At 39.1% G+C, this 27,808-nt stretch overlaps 1 protein-coding gene across 2 annotated transcripts in view; it reads left to right on the plus strand.

The window, feature by feature from the left end:
* Positions 1–27,808, plus strand: part of MYOM1 (myomesin 1) — a 73,805-nt gene that overhangs the window by 21,819 nt on the left and 24,178 nt on the right. The window contains exons 8-22 of one of the 2 annotated variants that reach the window (XM_049819959.1): positions 1,419–1,583; positions 2,171–2,332; positions 5,787–5,928; positions 8,129–8,328; positions 9,951–10,007; positions 10,384–10,508; positions 12,045–12,228; positions 13,228–13,402; positions 15,683–15,804; positions 16,744–16,761; positions 18,697–18,893; positions 19,646–19,772; positions 20,510–20,694; positions 21,736–21,850; positions 26,737–26,893. In XM_049819959.1, the coding sequence (XP_049675916.1) occupies positions 1,419–1,583; positions 2,171–2,332; positions 5,787–5,928; positions 8,129–8,328; positions 9,951–10,007; positions 10,384–10,508; positions 12,045–12,228; positions 13,228–13,402; positions 15,683–15,804; positions 16,744–16,761; positions 18,697–18,893; positions 19,646–19,772; positions 20,510–20,694; positions 21,736–21,850; positions 26,737–26,893 (2,131 nt within the window). The remainder of the gene's footprint in view (positions 1–1,418; positions 1,584–2,170; positions 2,333–5,786; positions 5,929–8,128; positions 8,329–9,950; positions 10,008–10,383; positions 10,509–12,044; positions 12,229–13,227; positions 13,403–15,682; positions 15,805–16,743; positions 16,762–18,696; positions 18,894–19,645; positions 19,773–20,509; positions 20,695–21,735; positions 21,851–26,736; positions 26,894–27,808) is intronic. The other variant, XM_049819967.1, reaches the window with a different exon arrangement.

The raw sequence follows: 27,808 nt of genomic DNA on the forward strand, positions 1-27,808 counted from the left end.
TGCCTTCTAGGTCTATGGCTATTTGCTTATGTAAGAAACACCCTTTTAATATTGCACTTTGCTGTGGAATAAAATCTGTCAGAGAGAGACACTTCATCATCATATGTAAAAAATGGCCTGGAAAAAAAGCTAGGGGGTGCATGTGCATAAGAAGAGTAGTTGACTTTTGATTTAATCATTCTTGCCTGCTGCTATGCAATTCCATTCGTTGCAAAAATGTGTAGAAAACATCAAATAGCCAGAGCCCAGTTTGAATATTTTGGATATATTAAGGTAAAAATTGTAATTTGTTTTACTTGAGAACGTCACATTTTGAAGTGATTTATAGTATTGCATAGATACTGCCATGTTGTTAAGACAATCCCCCCATGTATGCCCTGTGGGTGAAGTGCCCTAGGGGCCCTGTGCGTGGAAGGCTCAACAGATGAGACTTGGGGACATCTTTTTTATAGTAGCAGCACAAATAGAATCAGAGATATGCTGCAAAAGCATACTAGCTGGCATTTATATGCCTAAGCTCTGAAATAATAGAAACAAGATTATGTACCACATTACAAAATGCAAGGCTGCACATTTCCAATATAGTTTGGGATTTATCTCTTGGTTATGGGAAGGGAAGATGACGATCTGCATATATTCATTGATCACAGGAAGAATGTGAGCTACCAGTGTAGGGCAGTTGTGAAAAAGGAAAATGTAACTCTATGTTTTATCAGCTGAGCTGGTTTCAAAAGAAACATGGAAGCCCCTGTGCCATGTATGTCCAGTACAGGTGTAAGGCACTTAGGATATTCTGTCTGGAATACTGCACAACTTGGGTCACACAGCATCAGAAAAGATAAATTCAGGACCAAGTACAGAAACAGGCTACCTGAATGCCTGGGGGAACAGAGAGCTCATTTTATATTAAGAGCCTCCCCAAAAGGCTTATTTAGCTTATAAATATGAAGGCTGAGTGGACACATGACTGCCCTGAGGTGGAGCAAGGAGTTAAAACAGGGAAAGAGAAGAACTATATAAGCTAAAGATCAGCTTGACCTGAACAAATCATTAGTTATAAATAGAAGTCTTTTTAAGTTATAAAACAAACATTATGATAAAAGGATTAAACGCTGGATCTGAAATTTGGAAATTTTGGAATGAAATTCTGCAGGAGCCTCTCCCTGATAAAATGAACTAGCTGTAAGAACTAGAGTTGTATGAATAAAGAAATAGTTGCTTCTCTGTGATAGTAAGGGCTTGGATTATTTAACACAGCAATTACCTCTGAAGATGATGTCTGAATACATGTTGTTCCTATTTATACCTTAAACTTTGCCTGAGATTGTATTCATAATCACTGGGTACTTTTGCTTCCTACTCCTGTCACAAAAGGAAAGAAAAAGTAAACAGCCAGGTTTTTTTTTTCCCTTATACAGTTGGCATTACTCCTCATGGATATGCTTCCAGGTTTGAAATCAGCTTTGTCGACAAGTTTGATGTAGCCTTTGGGAGAGAAGGCGAGACAATGAGTCTGGGCTGCACAGTTGTCATCAGTCCTGTTATCAAGCGCTTCAAACCAGATATCGAATGGTACAGGAATGGTGAGATTGTTTGACAAGAAAAAATATAAACTTCTTTCATGTAAATCTTTTTTTAATTCAGCATATGTGAACATTATTTGGTCATCACTTTCTCAGATTTCTAAAAAGTAGTATTTTCTCTTTTTCAATTAAAAGTTTTTAAAAATTTAGCGTTTCGAAGTGGAACCACAGTTAGAAAACTGACAAAGCACTGTGAAAATGTCTTCTAGGGATTTTTTCTTTCTTAAAAAAAAAAAATTAAATTAGAAGCATTTTGAACAGCTTCAACATCCGTGTGGCCCATCTACATAGCCTACATAGCTTTTACTATTTATTTATGTGCCAAGACATTTCTTAAGTAGTTGCACAAATGTGTTGTGCAACAGCGATAAAAAAGCTGTTGCTGTCAGAATTTACACTTTGAAAATGAAGACAAAATTGGCATGAGAGCAAAATTAGCTGTAATTTATGGTTGTGTTTGAAGACAAAAAATTGCATAAGAATGGTCTCTTGTGTATTTCCAATCTATTCCAATATATTCTCCATATTCAGAATCTATTCCTCAGTAGTTCCAGCTAGTTCTCATCATGAAATTCTTTAATTTCTAGGTGTTCTTATTACACCATCCAAATGGGTCCAGATGCACTGGAGCGGGGAGCGAGCTTCATTAACACTGACTCATGCAAACAAGGAAGATGAAGGTCTTTACACTCTACGAGTGGTGATGGGAGACTATTATGAAGAGTACAGCAATTATGTCTTTGTTCGAGGTAGGATACTGTCTTGTGAATGAAAGTCATTACAGAAATGAGGCAAACATGCTGGCAAAATCAGTCTCAGACATTTGAAGTGCTTTTTTCCCTAATAAAAAGAGAATAATTATTTTCTACTAACAGATTCTAGCAATATAGCTTCCAATTGTTATCTCTGGAAAAACTGAATGCATATCTCATGCTTTGGTGTCATGTGCTAGAAGACTTGTAAACCCCATTGGCATTCTGAGGAGGTAATTTAGGGTATTGTGTAACTTCACTACTCTTTCTCAATTTCAGCCTGTGAAGAGTACTGGACATAAGTCATAAAGAGGAAAAAATCTATGTAATAACTTAAAAATATATTTTTGTAAACATCTCACTGCTAGCTTAGCTGCACTGTTTTGATCAAGATCTCACACACCATTTGAGGCATTCTGTCTAACACACAGTGCAGGAAAAAAATACAGTGGAAGGGAAACACACAGATCTGTACCAGGGGAAGAATTACCTCATGCACTAGTACAGGCTGGGGGCTGACTGGCTGGAAAGCGACTTTTCAGAAAAGACCTTGGGCATCCTGGTGGACACCAAGGTGAACATGTGCCCTTGTTGCAAAGAAGGACTGTGGCATCCCAGGCTGCATTAGGAAGAACATTGCCAGCAGGCTGAGAAGGTGATCCTTTCCCTCTCTTCAGCACTGGTGAGACTCATCTGGAGTGTTGGATCCAGTTCTGGACTCCCCAGAACAAGAGAGACATGGACTCACTGGAGTGAGCCCAGTGAAGGGCTGTGAAGGTGATTAAGGGCTTGGAGCATCTCTCATATGAGGAAAGGCTGAGAGAGCTGGGGCTGTTCAGCCCGGAGAGGGCTTAGGGGGAGTTTATCCATGTGTATAAACAACTGATGGAGGGGAGGGAGTAAAGAAGACAGAGCCAGGCTCTTTTCAGTGGTGCCCAGTGCCAAGACAAGAGGCAATGGACACAAATTAGAATACAGGAAAACTCATTTAAACATAAGAAAACACTTTTTTTTTTTACTGCAAAGGTGGTTGAACACTGGAAGAGGTTACCCAGACAGACAGTGGAGTCTCTATCCTTGGAGATATCCAAAACCTGATTTGACATGGTCCTGGGCAACCAGCTCTAGATGACCCTACTTTGAGCCAGGAGTTGGACTAGGGAATCTCTGGAGTTGTCTGCCAATCTCAAACATTCTGTGATTTGCTAAAGTAAAGCAGCAAAGTGTAGATTTAAAATGTAATTTCTCTGGGTGTTGTTTGCTTGTACCATGAAAAACTTCCTTGAATTTCTATTAGAGAAATACTTCTTTAAAAGTAGCCATGGCTACCAGGTTGCATGCTGATTCTATATCCGTCCCATCTGCTAAAAGCAGTTGAAGTGTGTAATGCTAATTCAAAAGGCTCTGGAAATTTTTGGCTCTGAGATCATGCCCAGAATGGCAGTGTGTTGTCAAGTCCAGCAGAGTTATGCAAGATAACAGCCTGCTCAGAAAACATGACTGAAACAGATGTTTTCATCACCTGAAGAAAGAGTCTACTGAAATGAGCATCTGTGACAAGAGAAAGGACTTGTCTTTCTTGCTTTGTTTTAAGTTGTGCTGCCATATAAATAAATGATCACCCTCGTTCCTGTTACATCTTCTAGCAACACAGGTATGACCTGACTGCGAACCCACTACCCCTTTCACCAGAATACCTTTACTAGCCAATCAGTGTGTTTGCCAAATTCTAATTAGATTAATTATATTCTACATTCCTACTTAAATGGTCCCTGCAGTCTCAGCTGCCTAGTATATTCCTCACTGCTCCTCCTAAATTGTAGACAAATTTGCTACAAATGGTTAGCTATGGTATTTAAGCACAAGCAGTTGTCTTTCTGTGTCATGCATTGAAATCCCTGTGTATTGATGGAAGTGAGCAATGCACTAATCAGGCTCATAATGTTATGTCTTTAGATGGGCTTAGAGAGCATGTGTGACTCTTTTGCCATGGCTAGAGGTCAGCATTTGTCAGCAAGCCATCAGGGATGAAATCCTAGCCTCCCTGAGGCTGATCAGCAATGCTGGTTTTCCCAGCTGTTTCCCAGTCTGTCTTGGAAAGAAACCGGGGTGTCTCATGTTCCATCAGGTGGTAAATACGGGCAATTAAAACCTTTTGTATGGAGATCACTGAAGACGTATTGTTATTACTCTTAATGTTCTTCTTATTTTGTTATGTTAACTGAATTGCTTAGTCTGTATTTTATCATTTTTAAAAATGCCTTGAGTTAGCTGTAATTAGAACCTGGACTCAGTAACTTTGGTACAGCTTCAAAAGCTCCATGTAATGCTACTCTGCCTATAAAAGAAGACACAGTGTAAGGGCCCTTTTTTTCCCTAAAGACTACTCTTTTACTCAATGGAGTGTGTTAAATACTCTTATAAGGCATTTTTTTCTGAAAGCCAAAAGCGCAAAAAATAGGGATTGCTGTATTTCGTAATACAAAATCCTGTAATGCCTTGAAACATCAAACCTTTTTAAGAAGTCTGGGGTTTAGATGGAATGTATGAATAATCTTTCTTGTCTAAGGTCTTCTTTTGAAGTAGCTCACAACAGGGCTTGAAAAATGCTACATGTAATTGTACAAGTTGATGTTATTCTGCAGAGAAACAACCTCTCTTCTTTGAAAGTTTTTCATACAATCTTCATGCAAAGGTTATTTTTCTCTATATGAAAATTACCCCATCTCACAGATCAGACTCTGTGTAAACAGTAACATTTCCCAGTGCTTAGCACTGTGCTCTGTTTTTCAAAGTTTTAGATAAGATATGTCCAGAAGCTGATGCTGGAGTCAAGGCCCTTTGACACCAGCAGTCCTAGATTTGTGATAAAACACTTGAAAGGAACAATATGCTCATCCTTATGAAGGTTATATTCCACAGTGATAATGTATGTATAATATAATTAAACTTCAAAAGGTTTTGATACCTTTGCAGTTCATAACTAACCAAAACCAAACATTGAAGGACTATGTGTGGAGATAAGATATTTAATTCAGTGTTGTATATCCAATGGATGAATACTTTTGATTAAGCTATTGCCTGGCTGCAAGCCAAGATATCAGCCTCTTCTCCTAAGTAGAATAGCAGGTAAATACATAGTCTGCCAAGTTTTTAGTTCAGCTATGTCTCTGAAAACTACCTAACCAGAATGCATGTTACTAATTTTCTTTAAAATGCCTAGGTGAACTACATTTACAGTATGCTGTAACATATTAAGCATTTGTGAATGTGGCAAAGAGAAAAAAACAAAACCTAGAAAAATACTGGCAATATGAAAACAAATACTTTTTGAAGCCAGTAATGGATCTACTTTTTTTGGTTCAGTAGGAACAGAGTTTGGTCCTTAAAGATTAATAATTGTGAAAGAACTGTGGTTTGCATTTGGAAATGTACATCTCCGTCCTCATAGATGCTGATGCTGAAATCCCTGGAGCCCCTGGTGCCCCACTGGATGTGCAGTGCTTAGATGCCAACAAAGATTATGTCATTGTCTCCTGGAAGCAGCCCGCTGTTGATGGAGGAAACCCCATCCTCGGATATTTCATTGACAGGTCAGTGAGCACACCAGACTGGAGAACTCATATTGCTGATCATTGTAACTCAAAAACCTAAAAGCACATTGAAAAGCATGAGATAAAATGGTCATTTGTTATTTTCATTCTTGTTGCTGGCCAGAAGAAAATAACTTTTTTTGGTTTAGATTGGTTGGGACTAATCTAACTTTCATGGAAATAATGACTTGCTTCATTTAACTACATAGAAAGGATTCTGCAAGACACTGTATAGCTCAGCCCTCACTGCTCACTGTGAGGCTTGAGAGGCCTTGGGACTTTGCAGTTTTTGGTAGCTTACAGGCTTGGCTCCTTCATCAGGCTGTGGCTCCTTCTGTATCAGTGCTCTCCTGCCTCTTTCCAAATAGTTACTATGTACCAGAAAGCAAAATATTATCTCAAAGGGACTTTCATGCGCTGTTGTTTTTCCAAGCTCTTAAAATCACAGGCTTCATGCAGATCACACTTACATGTTTTTCTCTGCAACAATAAGAATTGGAAATAATTTTTTTAAATGTGAAACCTGAACCTGAATGTGTCACACTGTGGCAAGATTCCAAAAGCTTGGGATTTAAGAAATTCAGTCAGCATTTCAAGACTTGCAATGAGCTTCAGAGCTGGTAATATTTGTTTGAATATCAGTAACAGAATACATCATTAGTAATATGGAGTTCCTGTGGGCTTATTCAGTTGCGTATTAAAAAACCCTAAACATTATATATATATGTTTATAAAAAAATAAATGTGCCACTATATTATGCCATTGTATATACATAAATTATGTATGTGTAAAAAGAGGGCATTGCTTTGTGAAACAAATCAAACATCAGTACATTCAATTCAAATATAATTTTACTGGTTTTGACAACTTATGAGTGTCAGTTGCTGCTGTAACTATGCTGTGCTAGGTCTAAGATACAGCTCTTTAACATTCATTGAAAAATCCTAAACAAAAGACAGGACTAGATTCTGAAAAATAATATCTCATTTTAAAACTAGGCTATTGAGGGATGTTAGCCCTGAGAGTAACTGTAAGACAAATTGTATTTTGCTTTTTCTCTTGTGTTCACCTCCTTTATTCTACATTTGCTCCTAAATTTAAAGCTGTGTTACTGCTCTCCCATATTCAATCCCACTGAAGGTATTTAGGCACCAAAATCTTGAGCCAGGTTAGCCCCTAACTGCCTTGTAGAATGAGGGGGTCACCCAAGGCAGCAGGACCAGTCTGTGCTAATGCTAGAGGCAAAGCTCAGGTACCCTTTGCCCCAAGCAGAAACCAGAACCACAAAAACACCTTGAGCAAGATGATGACAATTCCCAGAAGAGAGATGCTTGCATGTGCCAAGGAATCTGGGTAGGCACTGTAACATTTGCTTTGGAGGATATCTCATCAGCAATAAAGAGCCTTTCCCGAGCTGCTAGTTCATGTTGCTGTTGACCATGTTGCTGGATACTGGGAAGCCATCCCCACAGGCTCCTCCTGGCTCCCTGAGCCAAAGTCGCTGCGGTCCCTCCCTGATGCTGGTTATCTCTTCCTTCTGCCAAAAACCAGCCTCCTGCCAGGTGTGAGGCTTCACAGTAGTGGGACCAGCACCACCCAACCGGGTCTTGTCATTGCAATGGCTGCAGCCACTGCACCACGGGCTCCCTTGGCGGCCCCAGTGGTGTTTGGAGCGGGGTCCAGCTGAGTGCCTGACTTTAACCCCGTTCACAGCCATCTGTGTGCTGGGCTGGTCACAGAACTCACAGCAGAGGTCTCCACACCCCATGAAGCCCATCATTTTGCAGGATGTGTGGTGGAGCACTGTGCATGAAAACCGCACTAGTCACCTCCTGGCAACTGCAAAAGATGCGTGTATTTCATGTCCCTTCAAGTATGCTAAAGCTGACACTCCCTAAGCATACTTGGGAGGGTTTGAACCATGAAGTGAGTTCTGCTCATGTGCATTCCTCAGTTCAGGAGAGAAGCAGTGCAGCTGTGAGGGATTTAGTGCATGCCCAGATGGTACTAAGCCCTGGCCCCTTGGTGCAGCTGCTTCAATGTCACCGGTATATAACGCTGCTGAGGAAACTGTTATGGACCAGCCGACAAAGACAAACAGATGGTGAAGCTGTAAAGGCGGGGGGGGGGGGGGGGGGGGGTGCCCCATGTTTACATTTCTCCCTTCCCAGCACTGCTCTTGCTCTTTGTATTTTTCAGGTGTGAGGTTGGCACCACCCACTGGACCCAGTGCAATGAGACTCCCGTGAAGTTTGCTCGTTTTCCCGTCACTGGTCTGATTGAAGGCCGTTCCTACATTTTCCGAGTCCGAGCTGTGAACAAAGCTGGCATCAGCCTACCGTCCCGGGTGTCAGAGCCCGTGGCTGCTCTGGATCCTGCTGACAGAGCCAGGCTTAGAAGTAAAATATGCTTTTTGCAGGTTGCTTGAGAGGTTTAAGAAGTCACAACTCATTAAAAAAAAAAGTATGACTACCTACTCATAAGCCTTCAAAATCCCACTAGAGGGAGCAATGCAAAACCAAAATACTCTTTGGAGACAGCTTTGCCAAGAGAAATCATCTCAGTGCTCTTCGCACCAAGTGCTCTGTCTGCTGAAATGGGTTTGCTGGCTGCGGTGCTATGCTCTGAAATTGCAGGAAGGGGGAAAAGGCACAGGAGAGCTAATTGCCTAAAGAGACCCACTTTTGTTCAGCTAACAAAATAGCTGAACAGCTCCTGTGAATAGTCTCTCTCTGAACCACAGACAAGGATGGCTGATTCTGTGCTCATGTGACAATCAAAGTCGTGTAATAACATCAGAACAATATCAGGGTAGCCCAACAGACCCCAAGCTCTATTCTTTAAAGTTAGCATTTTACAAGTCAGGATATTTCTCCTGTGGCCTGGCAATATCCCAGACATTTTGCTTCCAAATCCACCCTTCTAACCATATGCCAAAATCGTATGCCTAAAATACAATTATTTCTACTTGTTTCTGAAGTTTTACTCTTTAAAATGGTCCGATGTGAAAGGCTATTGTATGCAAAGCTACAGGGCTCCCATGGTCCCAGCTTGTACGTCCTACCGTATACAGTGCTGCAAGCTACAGACTACAGTCAGATGATTAAGGTTCCCATTCAAAATAAAAACAAAAAGCCTAAGAAAGAAGGTTTGGCGCTGTCAGGAAACTTTGTGCTCAGACAGACACATGAAACCTGAAGTCTAGGGGAGGCCTCTTCTCAATGGGAAGCATGGAAGCTATCTCAGGTGATGAAGTCTAGTCTTGGTGGCCTATTGCCATTATATTTCCTCCTCTCATCCCTCTTGATCTGCTTTTCTTCCCACCTGTTCCCTCTCTGCTTGCATCTCCAAAACAGGTCAGCCAACATAAGGTGAAGCACATGGAGGTGGAGAACAGCATTTGCAAAAATTATCTCTGAAAGTGCATTGACCTGGTTGATAGCTGAATGCGTAACTGCAATAATATGATAATGTAGAGGCACTGAGAGAGCCACCCAAATCACAGCAAGTGGATATGTTGAGTCAGGCTGAGCCATTTCTGTTTGTGACTGTGACCCACGATTTGAAAGCTAGTAATGCAAGAAAAAGTGGTTAAAAAAGACAAAGAGCAGCCTGCAGGAATTTGTCTATTCATTTAATAAGTGAGCTGTTAAACCAAATGAATAGAGTATGGAAAATAAAGAAGTTAATTCTTTGAAAATGATGAGCTGAGTGAGCCAAATGCCTCTGCTTGTCACCTAGGTGACTTCAGTGATATTTCTGGAAGAAATAGATGTTTCAGTGGATTAAATATTCTAGCTATATTGATTGCTGAGCTGCTTTCAATATTCAAGCTGGTAAGCCTGCAACTAGCTTGGGTAACTAGCTTCCTACATGAGCAACAGTCACAGCAGTAACCAAAAATGTAGCTCACGTGAATCTTGCAAATATTGGTTTTGAACCACAAAAGAGCAGGTTTTCCTGTTATTTCAAAAATTCCTGAAGACTCCCATTTCCATGATACCTCTGACATTTATTTCAGGTCACCCTTCTGCTCCCTGGACTGGACAGATTATTGTCACTGAGGAAGAACCTGCAGGTAAACACAGCCCTTTTGCCTACAAAAGTCTAATGTGAAGCTGGCTGAGTAATTAAGAAAACTCCCAGTTTGTTCAGTGGACTTTGGCACCCACCCAAAGTTTGTTGTTCTGAGAGTCACTCGACCTTGAATAACTCACAACTTGTTTGTCGAGGTGAGGCTTCATTATTCAGGACCTAACAAATAAACATACTCAGAGTTAAAAGAAGGATGTTTAAAACCAATATTTAGAAGACTTTTAACTCTACTTTTCAGAAACATATCAGGTGCCAAGTTATATTAATGCTCTTTCTATATATTAATTATGGCACTAATTCTGATACAAATACGAAGGAATTAAATCCAATTCCCTTTTCTATTCTTCTCTGTTCTTCAGAGGGTGTTGTTCCTGGTCCACCTACAGACCTCCAGGTTATTGAAGCCACCAAGAACTATGTTGTGCTTAGCTGGAAACCTCCTGGACAGCGAGGCCATGAGGGTATCATGTACTTTGTGGAAAAGGTAAAATTGGACAAAATCAGAATCATGTTGTGGCAATCTTTTACATTTGTTTTGCTGTCTCTTCTGGACTTCTAGTTAACTTCCATTTCCACCTGAGACTTTCAAACTAGGGCCAGTACTAGAACTTCATCAAGATAACTGTAACTGTAGATTAAGAGAAACTAGGAAGAAAAGAAAGATGGGAAATAGGAAAGTAGATGCAGAATGTGTCACACAATGCAATGTCCTTTTATGAATTGTGTCATTGACCTACCCTGGAGTAGACAGGCTGACAAACTCCCTCTATAATGAGAAAGCACAGAGAAAAGTCACATGTTTTTATATATCATATGTGAGAGATATATATAATATATATATATTTAATACATACATATATATATAAAATAAAATTTGTATAAATGAAGCTTGTCTGGTGGGACAGATTGTTTACATTTTGGGTGGAGGTATTCTGCAAGAGTTTCTTTGCATCAGCACTTTCTCCTCCAGCTGCTTTTTCATCCTCTACATTAACCTTCCATTAGCTTCACCAACTCAACAGAATGACAAAATTTCTTTTCTAGAACAAAATCAGTTTTAATTCCAGTGTCCTGCTTTTCTGAGATGTTTTTGCATGGCTGCTAGCCTACAAAATTCTTCATGCCATCACCCTTTTTACTTGTATCTCATGGCTCACAAACTTCTTTATCAATGTTTTTCCCTATCAGTCTAGAGGTGTCATCAAGGGAGACATGAATATCTTCCCATTTTGTACTTTTTATCGCTCTTACAAAATCTGGTCTAAATAAATGAGTTTCACTTAGCAACAGACTTAGAGAGGATGAATATATGAATTTTGAGCTTCCATATAATAAAGCTTTTTAATAGCCTATTGCATGCTGAGTACTGAGCACTAATGTCACATAGTCAGATAACGTTCTCCTGAGAATTTGAAATCCCTCAGAAACCAGAACCATTATTTGAAATTATCTTTAATGTAAACCATAGGCAAAAATTAATCCCTAATATTAATGGTATAAGTGATCATGGTATGTAGAGCTCCTAGCCACAGAAATAAAAACAATTCACAAATTAATTGCACATGTTATTTTTGTCTGGAAAATGAAGGTCAGATCCTGATTAATTCTGGAAGCCACCCCAGAAACATTAAGAGTGACACAAGAACATCTAGAAGCAATGTGGTAATGTTAGAGTTTTGTTCTTTGGGTGATGTTGAATGTCTGCAGAACTTATTTTAAAAGTGGTCCAGAATTGGATGCAGTTAATAATAACACCACTTCCTTGCAGTGGACAGGAGATTAGCTTTGATATATTAAAACCAGTAAGCTTTTATGTACGTTTTCTGTAGTAGGTGGACATCTGGCACATTCATAAGCTTTGAAATATGCTCATTCTGTGGAAAGGCCCAAAAAAGGAACATGACTCCCTGTTCTCCATAGCAGACATGCATTTGGTGGTCTGGGTGGAAAGTCTTGTTGGGTTAAACACTTAGCTTTCAGAGACTTCTGTTCCAAACACAGTTTCTGGGTTTGACTGCAGTGTATTGCTGGCACAGAGGACTGGCAAAGGGTGAATACTGAGATCCCCGTGAAGTCTCCTCGCTTTGCAGTTTTTGATTTGGCTGAAGGCAAATCCTACTGCTTCCGAGTTCGCTGTTGCAATTCAGCTGGAATCGGTGAACCTTCAGAAGCAACTGGAGCCACTGTAGTGGATGACAAACTTGGTAAGTGTATGGTCATATGTATTAAATTACCTCCATGGTATCTTTTCAGTTTATGATGTAATTGTTTTGTCTGAAGACACATAGCTGCCCAGTAAATAATTCAAGTATGAAAATTAGTCAGTGATTTATTCCCTTTAGCTAAAGTAATTTTGGTTTGGGTTGTTGAACCTTTAATGTATAGTCAAATGACAGATGCAAACCAAAGGAACTAAGCTGCCAATAACGATGCCAAGAACTGCAAAGGCTGCAAACAGTGAAAGAAAATGAAAACTCAAGGAAGTACAAAAATGTTTTGTTTTACTTAGAGTCTTTATTGAAAATAAGCCCAGACATCAGCAGAGTTTAACCTTCCTTGTTTGCCAAATTAAACAAAAGTGAAGAATTTAATACTTACATGAATGCAGAGACTATTTCCACTGGAAGAGAAGCCAGGATGTTCACCACAGTAAAGCATCAGTAGCTACACCTACATTAGCAATTTGCTTCCAAACAGCAATGCAGATTTCAATTCAATTCCCAGATTGTCTCTGTTTCCTTCATATTGCTTGAGTTCTCTGAGCCTTTTGATGCACATTAACTACATTCTTGAAGAAGTGTAAAACAGGTCTTCTTGAAAAACACTTTAGATGCATTTTGCTACTTAACAGGGGTGTTGCTTTCTGATTTATTCTGTGGGCTGCACAAAAATTTCAATGTGCACCTAACACATATTCCCTTTTTGAAAGCTACAATTCACATCTCTGGTGCAGATGTTCAGCACACGGGAATAAACTAAATCTAATTCAAAGGAAATGCCCTGAATGACAGGCAATGGAGAAGTGAGGAACCTCAACACCAAAGGCTTGAACCCAATGATCCTGTCCTGTAGTGCCAGATTACTTAATTTAAATCAGAAGAGTTTTTTGAGGGTTAAATCTCTATTAGTCATGGTAATATAATTAAGAATAGAATGTCATCCTTATTTTATTTGTATAATTTATTTCTGTTTCTCCCTCACAGATATTCCTAAAGCCCCTGGCCGTATTATGCCAACTAGGAATACAGATACCTCAGTTGTTGTCACTTGGACAGAGCCCCCAGATGCCAAGGAGCTGGTTGGGTACTACATTGAGTCAAGTGTAGTTGGATCTGGTCATTGGGAACCATGCAACAACAATCCAGTGAAAGGCACAAGGTAATGGATTTTAAAGCGTGGAAATTATGGTCACCAGTTATTAATTTACTGGATATATGTGCTTTCCAGCCATTAGTATTAGTAGAGGTAATTGCTTTGTGGTAGCCAGCAGGCTGGAATTGCTCTTGCAGGTGAAGTTCATACAAAGTTATAAAAACATGTTTCAAACTGTTAGTCTTGTCCAAAAGGAATTTATAATCAACCTTGTATTAGAAACAATTAGTCAAGAGGGAAGAAACATGGACATTGCTAGTGAAGAAAAGAGAAGCAGCTTGCTAGTTCTAGCTATTGTACAGCCTATCAGTTTGATAAAAAACAGTACAGCAAGGAATGACTTGTTACAAATATGGAAAACTAAATTGCATAATGTTTGGAAGCAAAGTCCTTTGGTTTGGAAGACTGCTGTAAACATTTCTGGACTGCATATCTAGAATGTCAGGAGGACGTGGACTGTATCACACTAACAACATTACTTTCTAACTTCTCTTTCACTTGCAGTTACTAAGATATTAATGAACACTCTTAAATAATAGGGTATAAACTCACATTTCTTACTGACATGAAGCTCAGTGGCTAGTCAGAAAAAAATAATCAAGATTTAAAACTTTGCAAGCTAAATCACATTTGGTTTTTTTTGAATAAGGATGTAATCTTCAGAGTCTAATGGATTAATTGCAGAACTTGATCTCAAGTGGATTGATGTCAATCCTGAAGCAGTACCAGCTTGTTATGACTGATTATGCTTATTTGTAATTGCTATCCATGACAACCCTTATTAAAATAAGTAAGGCTCTGCTAAATACTCTTGGACCAATTTTGTTGTATAGAAGGGCATTGTAAATGCTTAGTATATCAAAAGTACCTAAAACCCCACTTGCCTGAACACAAGCAGAACAATTTAAGTATTCTTTTGTGCATTTATATTGAAACAGCTGTATGTGCCAATATTATACACTTTCATGTATACTTCTGTGATTTATACTGTGGTTACATTAAGTGTCGTGAAGTTTCATGCTGTTTGCTTATTTTAAAATATGAAACATGATCTTTATTCACCATAGAAATAAAAATATTGTTCCGAGTTACTATATATTATGATGTAAATGCATTGCTTATGTTCCTATCACTGCATTTTTAGCCAATGCGATATAACATACGATGCAGTCAGGCACAGGCTGCCTGTTAACTCTTCACTTTTCTGGTTGAGTCAATCTCAAAGCATTAGCTGTAGCTTACAGTTTGCATTATGCAGTGTATTTTGATCTTTTGAAATTTGTTGTCTGCACACATTCTGGTGAAAGCAAATGATTTGGAAAAGTCTGGTAGAATGGGTAGGGAAAATTCTGCTCTGAAAATTTTGATTCAAGTTTTATTTTTTCCCCCCAAATAAAATTTTGATTGTGAAGTACATTTTGTTTTCCCCATTATATTTGCTTCACACATCACTGCATGATGTCGGTGTTGGTAGTGCAAGACATGACATTATGAAGTAGAACAAAATAAAAGTAACATGAAATAAAACACACTAAAAATACCTATTGAAAAATAAAAGTTGTTTTTAATAAAATGTTTAAATCTCCAAAATACAATTTTTCCAAAATAAATTATTCCTGTCTTGGGAAATTTTGTGTTTTCAGGGTGGACACCAGAGAAAATTTATGAGGTTTTTTTATGTGATCATTAGGTAATCCAGTAGAAAAAACTATTCAGATAAAAAGGTTTGTCTGACAGATTATTGTGTCATGTACAGAAGCAAGAAAGTGGACACTTTTTTTTTTTTTTTTTTTTTTTTGCTCTTGTACAATGCCCTGTAATTTTTTTGAACACTGCAATTTTCCATTTATCATTGAAAGCAAATTATGAGAACTTGTGCTACAGGTATCTTTTACTTATGTCATGAAGATATCCTACAAGAAAATATAGACCTTATCTCTCCAGATTTTCACATTGTTTCCATTAAGAAGTATGGACTTTATACACTAGCAGAAGCAAGGTAGACTCTCTGGTAACACAAAAACTTGTGTAGTCTTAGAAGGAAAGCGTGATGGTAAACGGTATGTTTAAAGAGACATGGGTTTAGACATCATCTTCATTGCGTGAATGAGATGCTTAGATACATCCTGCATTCTCTGACCTTCATTTAAATGACTGGAGTCATGGTTTATCCTCAGTTTTCAAAAACTAGAATAAATTTCATGGAAGAAATGCTTTCTTTCCCCCCTTAATATTTTTATTTTCTTCTTAATACTTTCTAAGTATTCCTTCACTGGTTTATTTTAGATTCATTTGCCATGGTCTCATCAATGGTGAGAAGTACATTTTCAGAGTCAGAGCTGTTAATGCAGCGGGACTCAGTGAATTTTCACAGGATTCGGAGCCTATAGAAGTGCAAGCAGCCATTGGTAAGCTGTTTCCATTGCTCCTTTCAATGATAAACATGGTGATTTTTTAATTAGAGTAAAGATGTTTTCAGCAACTATTTGTAAATAATTGTTTTGTTTTACAATGCTGCCCACAAATAATAATTTATCCATAGATTCTATGGTCTCACCACCATAGTTTTGCAGTCACTGCACTCTTGTAGACTGTTCACCTTCACCATCCAGTCTTCTTCAGGTGTTTCTTGTGAATCACTGTAAGAGAGCACTGCCAAGTTCACTTCATAGTTATCCTGGAAAATGGAATGTCATCCTGATTCTCTAATGTGGTATTTATCACCTCTAATGCACACCATCCTATATACAGTCAGTTCCTAAGAAATCTGTTTCCAAACCTAAACCTAATAATCAGTGCAATGTGTCTTTTGTAAACCTTCTATAACCCTCTGTGTTCTCCCTTTGTTGATGAATTATTTCTGTTTGCCACTGCCTGAACTAATCCATAAAGATGAATGAGATCATTGGGCTAGAATAAATTGTATATCTGCAACATCCTCGCTCTCATTTGTATCAAAACTGCATACCTCACGACCTTAGAGTAGAGAAATGTGGCCTAGGGCAATTTTGTGAGATCATCTTGAAAGGATCAGAAATATGGCTTGGAAGATCTAACACTAAACTAGTTGTAGCAAATGAAGATTACTATTAACTTTCCATATTTATTCTGCTCTGAAAAGTAGAGACATTATCAAAAGAGCATTACTTGTGAGCAGGTTGAGAGGTATTCTATGCACTTAAAATTTTTGTGAATTCAAGCTTAACATTTTGTGTGTAAAACCTGTGATTTGTCATACTCTGGCTGTATTGCTTACTGTATGCATTTCTTCATTCTGTTGACTAAATGAAGAAAAAAAGAATGTATTCTAAATTCAAAATGTCTTTGCTGTTTTCTGGCAATTATAGGGGGAGTATTGCTTCATGGTGTGTGTCCTGAACTGAGTGGTAAAGCTGGTGGACTAACAGACTGCACTACCACCTGGGAAGGCATGCATGAGTCCTCCCAGCCTGTCTTTGACACAGATGCTTTGCTAAAATGCGATGCTAAATTTAATAGACACATGCTACTTGGTAGCTCTGACAAACTGGGGAGTACAGGAGACAATAACATGAGAGAAATGGTTAAGGATGCTGTCACATCTGCACCACAAAAAGTTGCTGCTAAGCAGGCAAGTAAGTCTCAACCTGGGGATCTTTTGACACTGGAAAAAGTGACAAAGAAGAAAGATAGAGGTGAGAGTTAATAAAATAAATAGATTTCACTGCTTTGGTACATCCACTTCAGATAGTTGTAACCTCTGCTCCTTTGCACCACAAGTGAACACACTCTCCAGTGAGGAATCTTCCATCAGACCCATGAATTACATGGCAACACTCTTAAGATTATTATGCATGTAATGGTATTGGAGACCATTTTACAAACTTAGTGGCTACTGACAGTGAAACATATTAATCCGTTTACTAATTTAATAGCTTGTTTGACTACATATTAATGTATCCAAGATACTGTATTATTTCTAAATCACTTCAGTAATTTTTTAGGAGTTTTGTTACCTAGTCTCTGGGTTATGTACCTGTGAAGAAAACAAAATCTGATTATGATGGTAAGCATGAAAATCTTATGCTTTCATGGTAAGCATGAAAATGTTGTGTTAGGATATATGAAGATCCTTTGTGGATTTATGACTAAGCTACAGCTTATCCTCTGAGACACAGTGCTAATGAATGTTGTGTTGTATCACTGACTGGCAGCAATATGTAATGAGGAAAACCTATCAAGTTGAAGGCACATGCGCAAAATCATGTTTTATATTGTGAACACCTAAACACCCATTGTGCCCAAGAAATGGGGGGGCTTGAATTTCATTTAAGTCCTGGTACCTAGCCAGTGAACTGAATGCCTCCCCAGGCCTCTGAAGTGAGACTCATAAAGCTTGTGTAAAATGTTGAACAGAAAAGAAAGTAGAGGCTCCTGGGGCTAGCTGACAGTGGTATAAAGCATTAAAGACGAAAAGAAACATATATGATGTAGGATTTCCATCAAAAATAGGACTTCAGGGTCACAAGTAAGGCTTTTCACTGGTGAATGACATATTGGGTGGGGCAAGCATTTCCCCACTAGTTACAGAAAAGGCTTTATAAGAAAATGGGTTGGGATGAAGCTAATGATTTCTGTATTGTTAAATTTTTTTTTTTTTTACAAAGAGGATTATGCCACAAATTTTTTAATGTAACTTCCAGTAACAGACATGTTTTGTTTCTGGTCAGTCTACAGTGCCTATGATCATGCTTCCTTCCATTAAGGTAAGATCATGTGATGGGTGCAATGATAAAATTTGCACAGTGTATAAATTTAAAAGAGAAAAAAAGAAAGAATGAACAGATAAAGTTCATTCTCGGAAGGGAAGAATGTGGGCCTATTTAAAAAAAGGAACTACAACAAATATTGTATGTGTGAAAAAGGGTTTGTTTTCAGCAATACAAATCATTGCAGCTCCAATTTTTTAACTTTTCCTGCAATGTTAGTGTTAGTTCCTCATTTTTCACAGTTTTAGAGCGACTCCTGATCACTTACATCAGAGCTGCAATTGCAACACATTCTTTCACTATGTATCAGCTTGCTTCTCAAAAAACAAATGATCCTGAAAACTAATTCCTATGCAGTTTGGACTTCTTCATTTGGTTTATGGAAGCTTTTATCCTGCATTTCTTATTCCAACTCCAGAAACTTCCCTTGACCACATAAATATTGTCCTAATTAGGAAATGCAGGATGGGAGCCACCTGAATACGGTAACTGAATGCCAGTCTGACTATTGAAATACTACTTTCAACTTATGTATTATTCACGTTGAAACAGCTGCTCCATCTCCACCTTATGACATCATGGTACTTGAGAGTGTTCGTGACTCGATGGTATTAGGATGGAAACAACCTAAAGACACTGGTGGAACTGAAATTACTGGCTACTACGTGAACTATCGTGAAGTGGTTGATGGAGTTCCTGGGAAATGGATGGAGGCCAACATTAAGGCCATTAGCGAGAAGGCATACAGGGTAAGAGGTTAACTTCTGTTATTGCTGTGGGTACAGATAATATTTCCAAAACAGATCTCAAAGACAGATTCGGATGAATTATGATTCAGTGTACAGATTGCTGTTCAGAGGGTTTTATATCCATGATGATAAATTTCTTTAGCTCTGTTAAACTTCTCTGCAAGATTATTTGCACACTGCCACCTGTGAATTCACTACTCTAGACATAGCCTGTTTTTTTGTAAGTCAGGCCCTCACAACAAATGGCATTCCTGCTGGGTTTGGTGGACCTACCCCAGTGCTTGCTGGTGCTGGAACCAGCTCTGTGCTAGCTGCGTTTTGTTATCAGTTCTTGACCCAATTTAGAGATAGTTCTAGCTACAACCTTGTTGAGCTGCTTTACAAATGAAAAGCAATGCCAGGACTGAGTTTCACCCCACTGTGAGGATAACTCTTGCCTTAAGTGAACTTGCTCTGTATCATGAGACAGATTAATATGATTGTTGAGCAATACCCTGCTCCCTCCCTGACTACCAAAGTGTCTATCAGTAGGAAAAGGGGTTTACAATTTCAGCATGCTAAGACTGCTCATGTGTGTTCCACCACTGATTAGAGGAAAAGCCAAGATAGTTATCGCCTTATGTATGATGTCAATAAAGCTTTCGTCTCTTCAGGCACTTAAAAGCATGCTCATATGTTCAATAATTTTCATTGTGACTTTCTTCTAAAGCCTTAATCCAAAGTTAATAAGTACCATCTTATTGATTCTGCAGATTCAAAACCTGAAGGAAAACATGGTGTACCAGTTCCAGGTGGCTGCTGCTAACCTGGCTGGAGTTGGGACACCCTCCCTACCCAGCCAGCCCTTCAAATGTGAAGAATGGACCATTGCTGTACCTGGTAGGATCCTGACTGGGAGGCGGAGGTTACTCAAAGCACAAGGGTGCTCTGTGACCAATTATCTAGGTTCTCAATGCCTTCAGTTTCCAGGGGAGTCAATGGGCACTGAAGTTCATACCCAGGCTTGAATTTCCACCACATTGAGTTAGTACAACTACAATGATGCATTAAACAATCCCTATTTAATCAGTAGCATTTTACCAGCAGCTTGTATTTTCTTGATCTTTCCTGCTTGGTTCCTGTACTGTCTGCCATTTTTCTTCCTAGTTTAAATGGTAGACATAAATACCTAAAGCACGAGGCAGAGAAGAATGAGGTCCTGTAACCCTTGTCTAAATGTATCACTTCAAGGCCAGATTGCTGGCCTTTTAACACTCACTGAAGTGAATGAAAACAACCTCCACTGACTTCAGTGGACTTTAAGCAGTCTTTGAAGCAGCACATTAGCTTAATAATTAACTTATTTCCCTGAGTTTGTAGATTATTTGTCATTGTTGTTTGTTCATGAATATTTGATCAAGATACAAATCTCAAAAAATGGGATTGTTCTTTTGGGCTAGTCTTTTTAATAGGCATGGGTTGTATTTATATCGGGTCTAGATAAGATACAGAGGAGCTGCATGTGTTATGTCAGCTCTGGGTGGACAACACAGTGTCTGGTTTTGGTTTCTGAAGTCTTATGCACTAGCCCCTTTGGGATTTATTTTGGTACCACAACTCCAACTTTTACCTTTCAGGTCCACCCCATGATGTCACATGCACAGAAGTTAGGAAGGACTCTTTGGTTTTACTGTGGAAAGAACCAGTTTATACTGGCCGTAGTCCCATAGCTGGTTATTATGTTGATATGAAGGAAACTGAGGCAAAGGAGGAACACTGGAGAAGTGTCAATGAGAAGCCACTTCAAAAGAAATTCTTGAAGGTAAATAGCTTCAGATTCAAATACTGGTATAAAAGTATAAACATGAGGAAGTCAGCCTTTGATAGCATCGTCCTGTGCTGATCATAGTTCCGTTTAATGAAATACTTAGCAGGCTATGTTGTGCCAAGGATACACATGTGTAATGCCTGTATAGTCAGACAAGACAGTAACTCAGAAGACAATCTGGTATGACAAGCCTAAAAATAAAAGAACGCACTGCTAAACCCAAATACCATTCTTGTAACACAGGAGGCATCCCTAGCATTTTCTGGCTCAAAGGGCAAGATAGGTATCACTACACAGAAACAGATGGCACAAAATCAGATGTTCTGATAAGGTGGCAGGTGATTCTTTCTAATACAAAGTACCCTCTCCTCACATTTCACAAGTTAAACCCAAGCTTTTTGCACTATTATGCTACATAATTTTGTGGAATGACTTCTAAATAAGGGATCAGCTGTATCTCAGTTCTAGAGGTACATCTGAAGTAGGTTTGGTATTTGTATGCTTTTCAGAACATTTGAAAGACAACTCACTTTAAAGTGTGATCCTTTCATATATGTTTTAAAGGAGTACTCGCAGGTGTTATAACGTCAGTGTGATTCCTGAAGTCACTACACTTGAATCTGTACCATTAAATGCCCTTCTGTTTCTAAATAGGTGTGAATTATTATCCTGATAATTTCATTTTTAAAAGCCAGAACTTACCTGCAGTAAAAGACTATGATGTTTCAGAGGTCAATGTACATGACTTAAAAACATTCCGTTCCAATAACAATGTTCCTTTTGCAAAGAAATCAATGCCAGTAATGACGCTGTCTAAATGTTAGCTATGCATACAAGGAAGGAGCAAGCCATAATGATTAGTCATGTCACTCTGGAATTGAAAAAAAGAGGAAGAAATATTTGCCAACTGGAAAAGAAGCAAAACAAAAAAAGAAAGGAAATATAATTTTCAAGTATCCAGACTGATCTGTCATACACGTGAAATTAAAATCAGTGTTTTGTAACACATCGTGCGTGTGTATTTGCTTCTTCCAGATAGGTGGCCTAAAACAAGGTGTAAGCTATGTGTTTCGTGTGCGGGCAACAAACCAGGCTGGTGTTGGGAAACCATCAGATGTCACGGATCCTGTTGTAGCTGAAACACGACCAGGTTTGTTAGAAATACTTCCTCTTTTTTGTCATATTTAAACAAGTTCCTGTTTGTGTGATGTGTTTACATGTAGGCTGCATGCAAACAGTCTGACCTCTCTCAAGTCAAACTTTTTTACTAAGCAGGAAATGAGTTGAGGGTCATATCTTACTTTCTCGTCTGGTATATTTTAAGGTCAGAACAGATTTTCTTACCATAACTACAGGTTTGGGAATATAAAACTACAATAAAGTTGTAAAGACTTGCATATATTTATAGACAGAGGACCCACTAAGATCAGCTCAACCGAAAAATTCTACAGGTGTAGATTTTGCTCTTCATGTAGTAAACCAGTTGTCTATGCTTTATCATTGTCCTTTTTTTTTTAACTTACGTAATGTGCCTGAGGAAAGGGTAAAAGAAATTACTTTTTTCCCTTGGCCTTTAAAATACAGGCTTTAAAAACATCATGAAGTCAGTTTGGAGACCACTTTCAGTAGGAATTCAAGTGCAAATGTTTGCTGGAGTCATCCTTGCAGGCTGGCTCCAGCATGTCTATAATGCCAGCAAGAAACACGAGAAACATCTCAGAGGCAGAATCTCCATACCTGGAACTTCAGAAAACCCCTGAGTTTTATTTAGCTATATAGGTAACATAGGTGACTTTTTGATCAGAGTCAACACCTTTTTGTCACTAAATCCCTACCAGAAAACACAAGCATGGGCTTGTGGCTTACTCATCTATAGAATACTTTAGAAGTGGAGGGTCCTACAAGGTGGAAAAACAAACTCCCAGGTATTTTAACCAAATCTAGTATAAGGTTAGTATGATGTAAGAGGGTACAGGGGTACAACCCAACCTGGATCCACCATACACCCTCTTTTCCTCTGACAAGTGTCTTTCTTCCACCTCAGATCTGATCCCACCTGGGAAGGTTTCTAAGAGACCTGTAAGAACAGGAACGAAGGCAGGCAGCGGGCAGGCAGCGGGCAGGCAGCAGGCAGGCAGGACAGCACAGGGACCCGGGGCAGACGGACACAGGGAGCACGAGTAGCAGTGCAAGGGCATAGGCAAAGGAGGTGACTGCTGGGGCAAACAGCTGCCTGCCGTGCCTACACAGTCAGGTTGATAGCTGTTCCTGCCTGGAGAAATAGTCGGGGTTTATTTGGGATGGTATTGACTGTGAGGTGTTGAGCAGACATCACTGGAAATCATCAGTTCCCATTCCTACCCTGGTTGCCTCAGGAGCATTTCTGCAGGATCCCTTCCCTGTTTCCGACTCCCAGGTCCATTTTCACATCTCCTATTACTTCAGCAGCACTGGCCCAGCTCTCATAAATGCCTGGCCCTTATGGCCAGGACAGCAAAAGTCCTAAGAAGCCTTGAGTTAGCTCTCAGTGCGGCTGTAAGTCAAGAAAGTCTGAAAAAGGAGGTCTGAAGCTGGGGGTGTAAAAGAACTGGAAAACTCAGAGCGGGGAGACTACAGCGACTGCTAATGAGGCTGGGATGGGGAGAAGGGACTGGAAGGAGTAGATGGTAAGTTGAGAGCGTGTAAGATTGGGATATGAGGACAAAAAAGGGTAAGTGTGTGAGTAAGAAGGGCTTGGGACAGGATCTTTCAAAAATACAGTAGCCATCATTTCAGATCTACAAGCTGCTGAAGCACTAGGGCTATTTCCATCATCTGCAAGAGGACTAAGGCAAAACTTAGAAACTTATTCTTGAAAACAGCTTATATACAGCAACCACTTCTAAAAAGAGAATCAAACCAGTATTAGTACTAACCTTTTGGTTTTACTAATCCATTTTCTTTGAGGGTTAATATCTACCTGTCAGACTTTTGATAAAAACTTGTTATAAAAATAATCTTCAAGTGTACTAAATAAAGGATTAGTCATACCATTACAATTAAAAAAAATACAAATGTAAACTCTTGTGAAGATGATCACCATGACAAAAAAAATTTGTACAGTGTTCTCAAAGTTCAATGAGGTGCATGCCCACCTGGCAATATGAACTTGAGCAGAACATTTAGTTTACAGACCTCACTGTTAGAGAAGGAGGTACATCTGAGGATCATGGCCTTTTTGCAAGTGAGGCTTGGGTTCACAGGTGTAATGTCTGAGAGATCACAGGAAAGTCAGGGTTTGGCCCAGTGAAATCTCAGGGAAGCTGAAAATTATTTACTTGTACAAATCTGGTTGACCCATATTTTGAGCTGAGATCTGCAGATATGGCATCCACCAAACTAAGCTTCTTAAAAGTATTAAGAAAGGACAAAAGGCTTATTAAAAAAAATTCTTTCAGAAAGCAGTCTCTTGGGCAGGCTTCCACCTTTCTCACTCAAACCATACAAATCTCAAGAACAATCATACCATTTTTTTAAAATTACCACAAATCTTTTGGTCTTCACCAATGAATGCTGCCTTTATTAACATCTTGGATGGAGACAAAATATTGTCAGGTCTCTCTAAACAATTCCTGCTGCAATGTTGCTTTTGGCAAATGTGTAAAATTGCCAGATGGCCGAGCTTTCTAACCAAAGAATGTAAGTAAATAATATCCTGAATGAAAATATTTGCTTTAATATGAGAGGCACCAATTTTCTTTATTGAGTGACATGTATAAATAGGATGATGTGATAATATCCATCCACCTTTTCTTACTTGAAAAACCACATTTAATTTTTACGGTTATCTTTTAAAATTAAATGAAAAACCCAACCACATAAACAAATACCAAACCAGGCCACTTTTGAACTGTAACTTTGTCTTTAGACAAAAGCACTTCAGTGTGTATATATCTCACAGAAAGCAGGGGAAATCCAAGAGTAGATTGTAACTACCATTGCTCCCCTTAGTCCTTGTGTGTATTGGTACAAAGCAAAATTAGATTCTGATCCTGCATCAGTCACTTGAGAAGGGCTTGAACCCCAGAAGTTCATGAAACCATGTCCCATTCAACTTTTCTGACTAACTGTATGCAAGATGATGCCATTAACTCTAGTGTTTTGAAGCTGTCTGCTTTATCTTCATGCTATAGCTTTCTTTTCAAGGTAATAAAATGCTCAGATAAATGGAGATTTGATATGACATCTAAGTATTTTTGTTTCTTATGACTTTAAGAAAAGCTCCATGTAGTATGTTGAAACCACCAAGCTATCTAGAGGAGGGAAATTAAGATTGCTACTACTATGGCAGCATCTTAGCATCTTTAGTTCCACTTTATAGGACAGGTGGAGACCTCTGGTCAGTAATTTTAAAAGGATTTTTTTTTTTACTCACATAAATATTAGAGGTAAACACCATCATAATCTCTGGAAATAAATGATATACATTGTTATCATAATGAGAATATTTTAAAACAAATATTAAAGATTCTGTCCTTCAAATGGACCTTCTGGCTGTAATTCTTTGCACATAAGCCACCATCAAAAGATTCATATGCTAATGATCTACAGGAAACTAAACACTAATGAAATGTCAAATGATGAATCTGCATGTAATAAATTAAATTATAAAAAATTTGCAAATATGCTGCTGCCTAGTAAAATATTTGTAACCTTAGACTTCATTTATCATGTATTGGTACTTGACGTGCTTCATTACTGCAAGGGCTGGTAAATAACAGTACCAAAATGGGAATACTAATCTCATCTTTCATTAAATGGTTATGGCAAATTACAAAGACTAAGGAAGCTGCATGTACACAAATTTGTCATTACAGGAGTTACTCACAGTGCTGGAGAGGACGTGTATAGTATTAGGATGATGAAACACAGAAATTTCCTTGTATGCTTGAGGCTCATTACGAATTATGCTGAAAATAAAGCATTTAATCTCAATGTTAGGAATTAAAGCTCTTGTCTTTAAGGTACAATACTTTGTGGAGGAAGTGTGTCATTAGCATTCTGGGCAGCCTGGAATAGTCTTAAGCTAAGTAATATAACACGAGTGCCCGGAAAAGGACGCTGGATGTTCTCCAGCACCTCTCAGTGCACACGCTCTCCCTGACATTCTCAGACAAGTTGCTGAAATGAAAGTTAACACCACAGATGACAAGCTTGCTGAGCCACCTGAATCCCAGCTGAAATTTCCTCAGCTTCACTGGGGTGTGAGGGGGCAGGATAGAGGTGCCTTCGGGTTCCTGATCTGGGATACACCCTCAGGGCCTTTTAATGGACAAAGCCGGTAACCTTATCCAGCTCAAGGACTGTAGGTACTGGCAAAACAGGGTGGGCAACTTAAGCAGCTAATTGCAAATATTCACTCCCTTTGTGGGTCCAGGATTAGTGCTGCAGACGGTGGCAGGGCTGGATGCCAAGCGCAGCAATTAAACCAATCCCACCCACCACCCCACCCCTGCCCCCCCAGGCTGAAGCCAGTGTCACTGAAAATGTGCCTCAGTTGCACAAGTGTGCACTGCTGGGGCAATTCGATTGTTTCCTCTTATGCCTCCTGCACCTCTTCAAACACCCACATTTGCACACAGTATTCCCTTTAGACCTCTAATCTTATTAGGGAATAAGAAATTCATACTGCATAATGAAAGCTCTGACTACCCCTTACCATGGAAAATATTGCTAATTAATATTTCAAACATTTAGTGGATTTAGAGGCTTGCTATCCCCCCCCCCCCCCCTTTCAGGTTTTTCCAGAGCAAATATCATAACTCTCATGTGTGCTTAGACCTGCTCAAATAAATCAGTTGATTTATGATGCTCTTTAATCTGTGGATTAGAATAAGAACTGTTCTTGTGAATCAAAGACTAAGGATGCCAACGTTTGCAGCAATTTATGTGCTGAGAAAATGGTGAGGATCTGCTTAATCCACCCTATGAATATCTATATAAATTAGTTTGCTGGCTTCTCTGAGAAAGTGGAATTGCATTGTTCTGCTCTTTCAGGAACCAAGGAAGTGGTGGTTGATGTGGATGACAATGGAGTAATTTCCTTGAACTTTGAATGTGATCAGATGTCTCCAAACTCTAAGTTTGTTTGGTCCAAGAATTATGAACCGATTGAGGATGACTCTCGACTGAACATTGACACCAAAGGCGGAAAGTAAGAACCCTCGGGGGTAGCAATAGTCTCGTGTTTGAGAGATCTAGACTGGTCACAGAAATCCATCCTTTTGGATGTATGACCTCCGTAAGAGTTACATCTGCCTCTGTCACCGGAAGGCTACTTCATGAGTATGCTGCTCTCCAGCAAGTCCATTTGGAAACTGTAGCTTGTACGGAATGAGTCAGACCTCCTGTTCAGGCAATTTAGTTATGTTTAGGCATAGGGAGAGAAAATCTGTGCTCTGTCATCTTATAACCTGTCAATCAAGGCAAATGATTATTATTCCTATTGTTATTATTTTAAATCTCCAAAAGATAAAATTATTTGGCTGCTTGCAAAACGCTTTTGCCATGTAACACTGTTGCAATCTTTGGAGGTGCTGGAGTAAGCAGGACTGTCTTCTGATGGTGTCACCACAGCCTGATTCGGTAAATTCTATAATGCTCTACAAGCCTACTCTGTTTCTTCAGGCTTTTAACAGAGAGGAAGAAATGGCAAATGCACAGGTTCAGCCTATGAAGTGCCTATGTGCTCTTCCAGTTATAGAAACCATACAGAACGAAACGGTGGCTCACCACGCTTATGGTATTGCATGTGAAAATTGAATCAGCCTATACTTACAGTATCCTTCCATGCTCATCAAAGACTTGACAACATGTTTTTAAGCATGCTTGAACTAAGTTAAACTAGCTACCTCCAGTGCTTTTGGCACTATCTGAGAGTTGTGCTGTCTCCATTAGTACCACACGTGGTAGGACTTACCCTGATTTATACTGGCCAGAGTCCCCCCATTTGCCTGTTCAGTCAGAGCAAAAGCTAATACATACTTTTATCTGCTGTTATAGACATAAAGGAAGGGTTTGGTTCAGACTGATCTCATCCTTTTATCAAAATGCTTTGTGGTTTTTTTTC

The sequence above is a fragment of the Accipiter gentilis genome, chromosome 2, assembly GCF_929443795.1.
Source record: "Accipiter gentilis chromosome 2, bAccGen1.1, whole genome shotgun sequence".
Classification (NCBI taxonomy): domain Eukaryota; kingdom Metazoa; phylum Chordata; class Aves; order Accipitriformes; family Accipitridae; genus Astur; species Astur gentilis.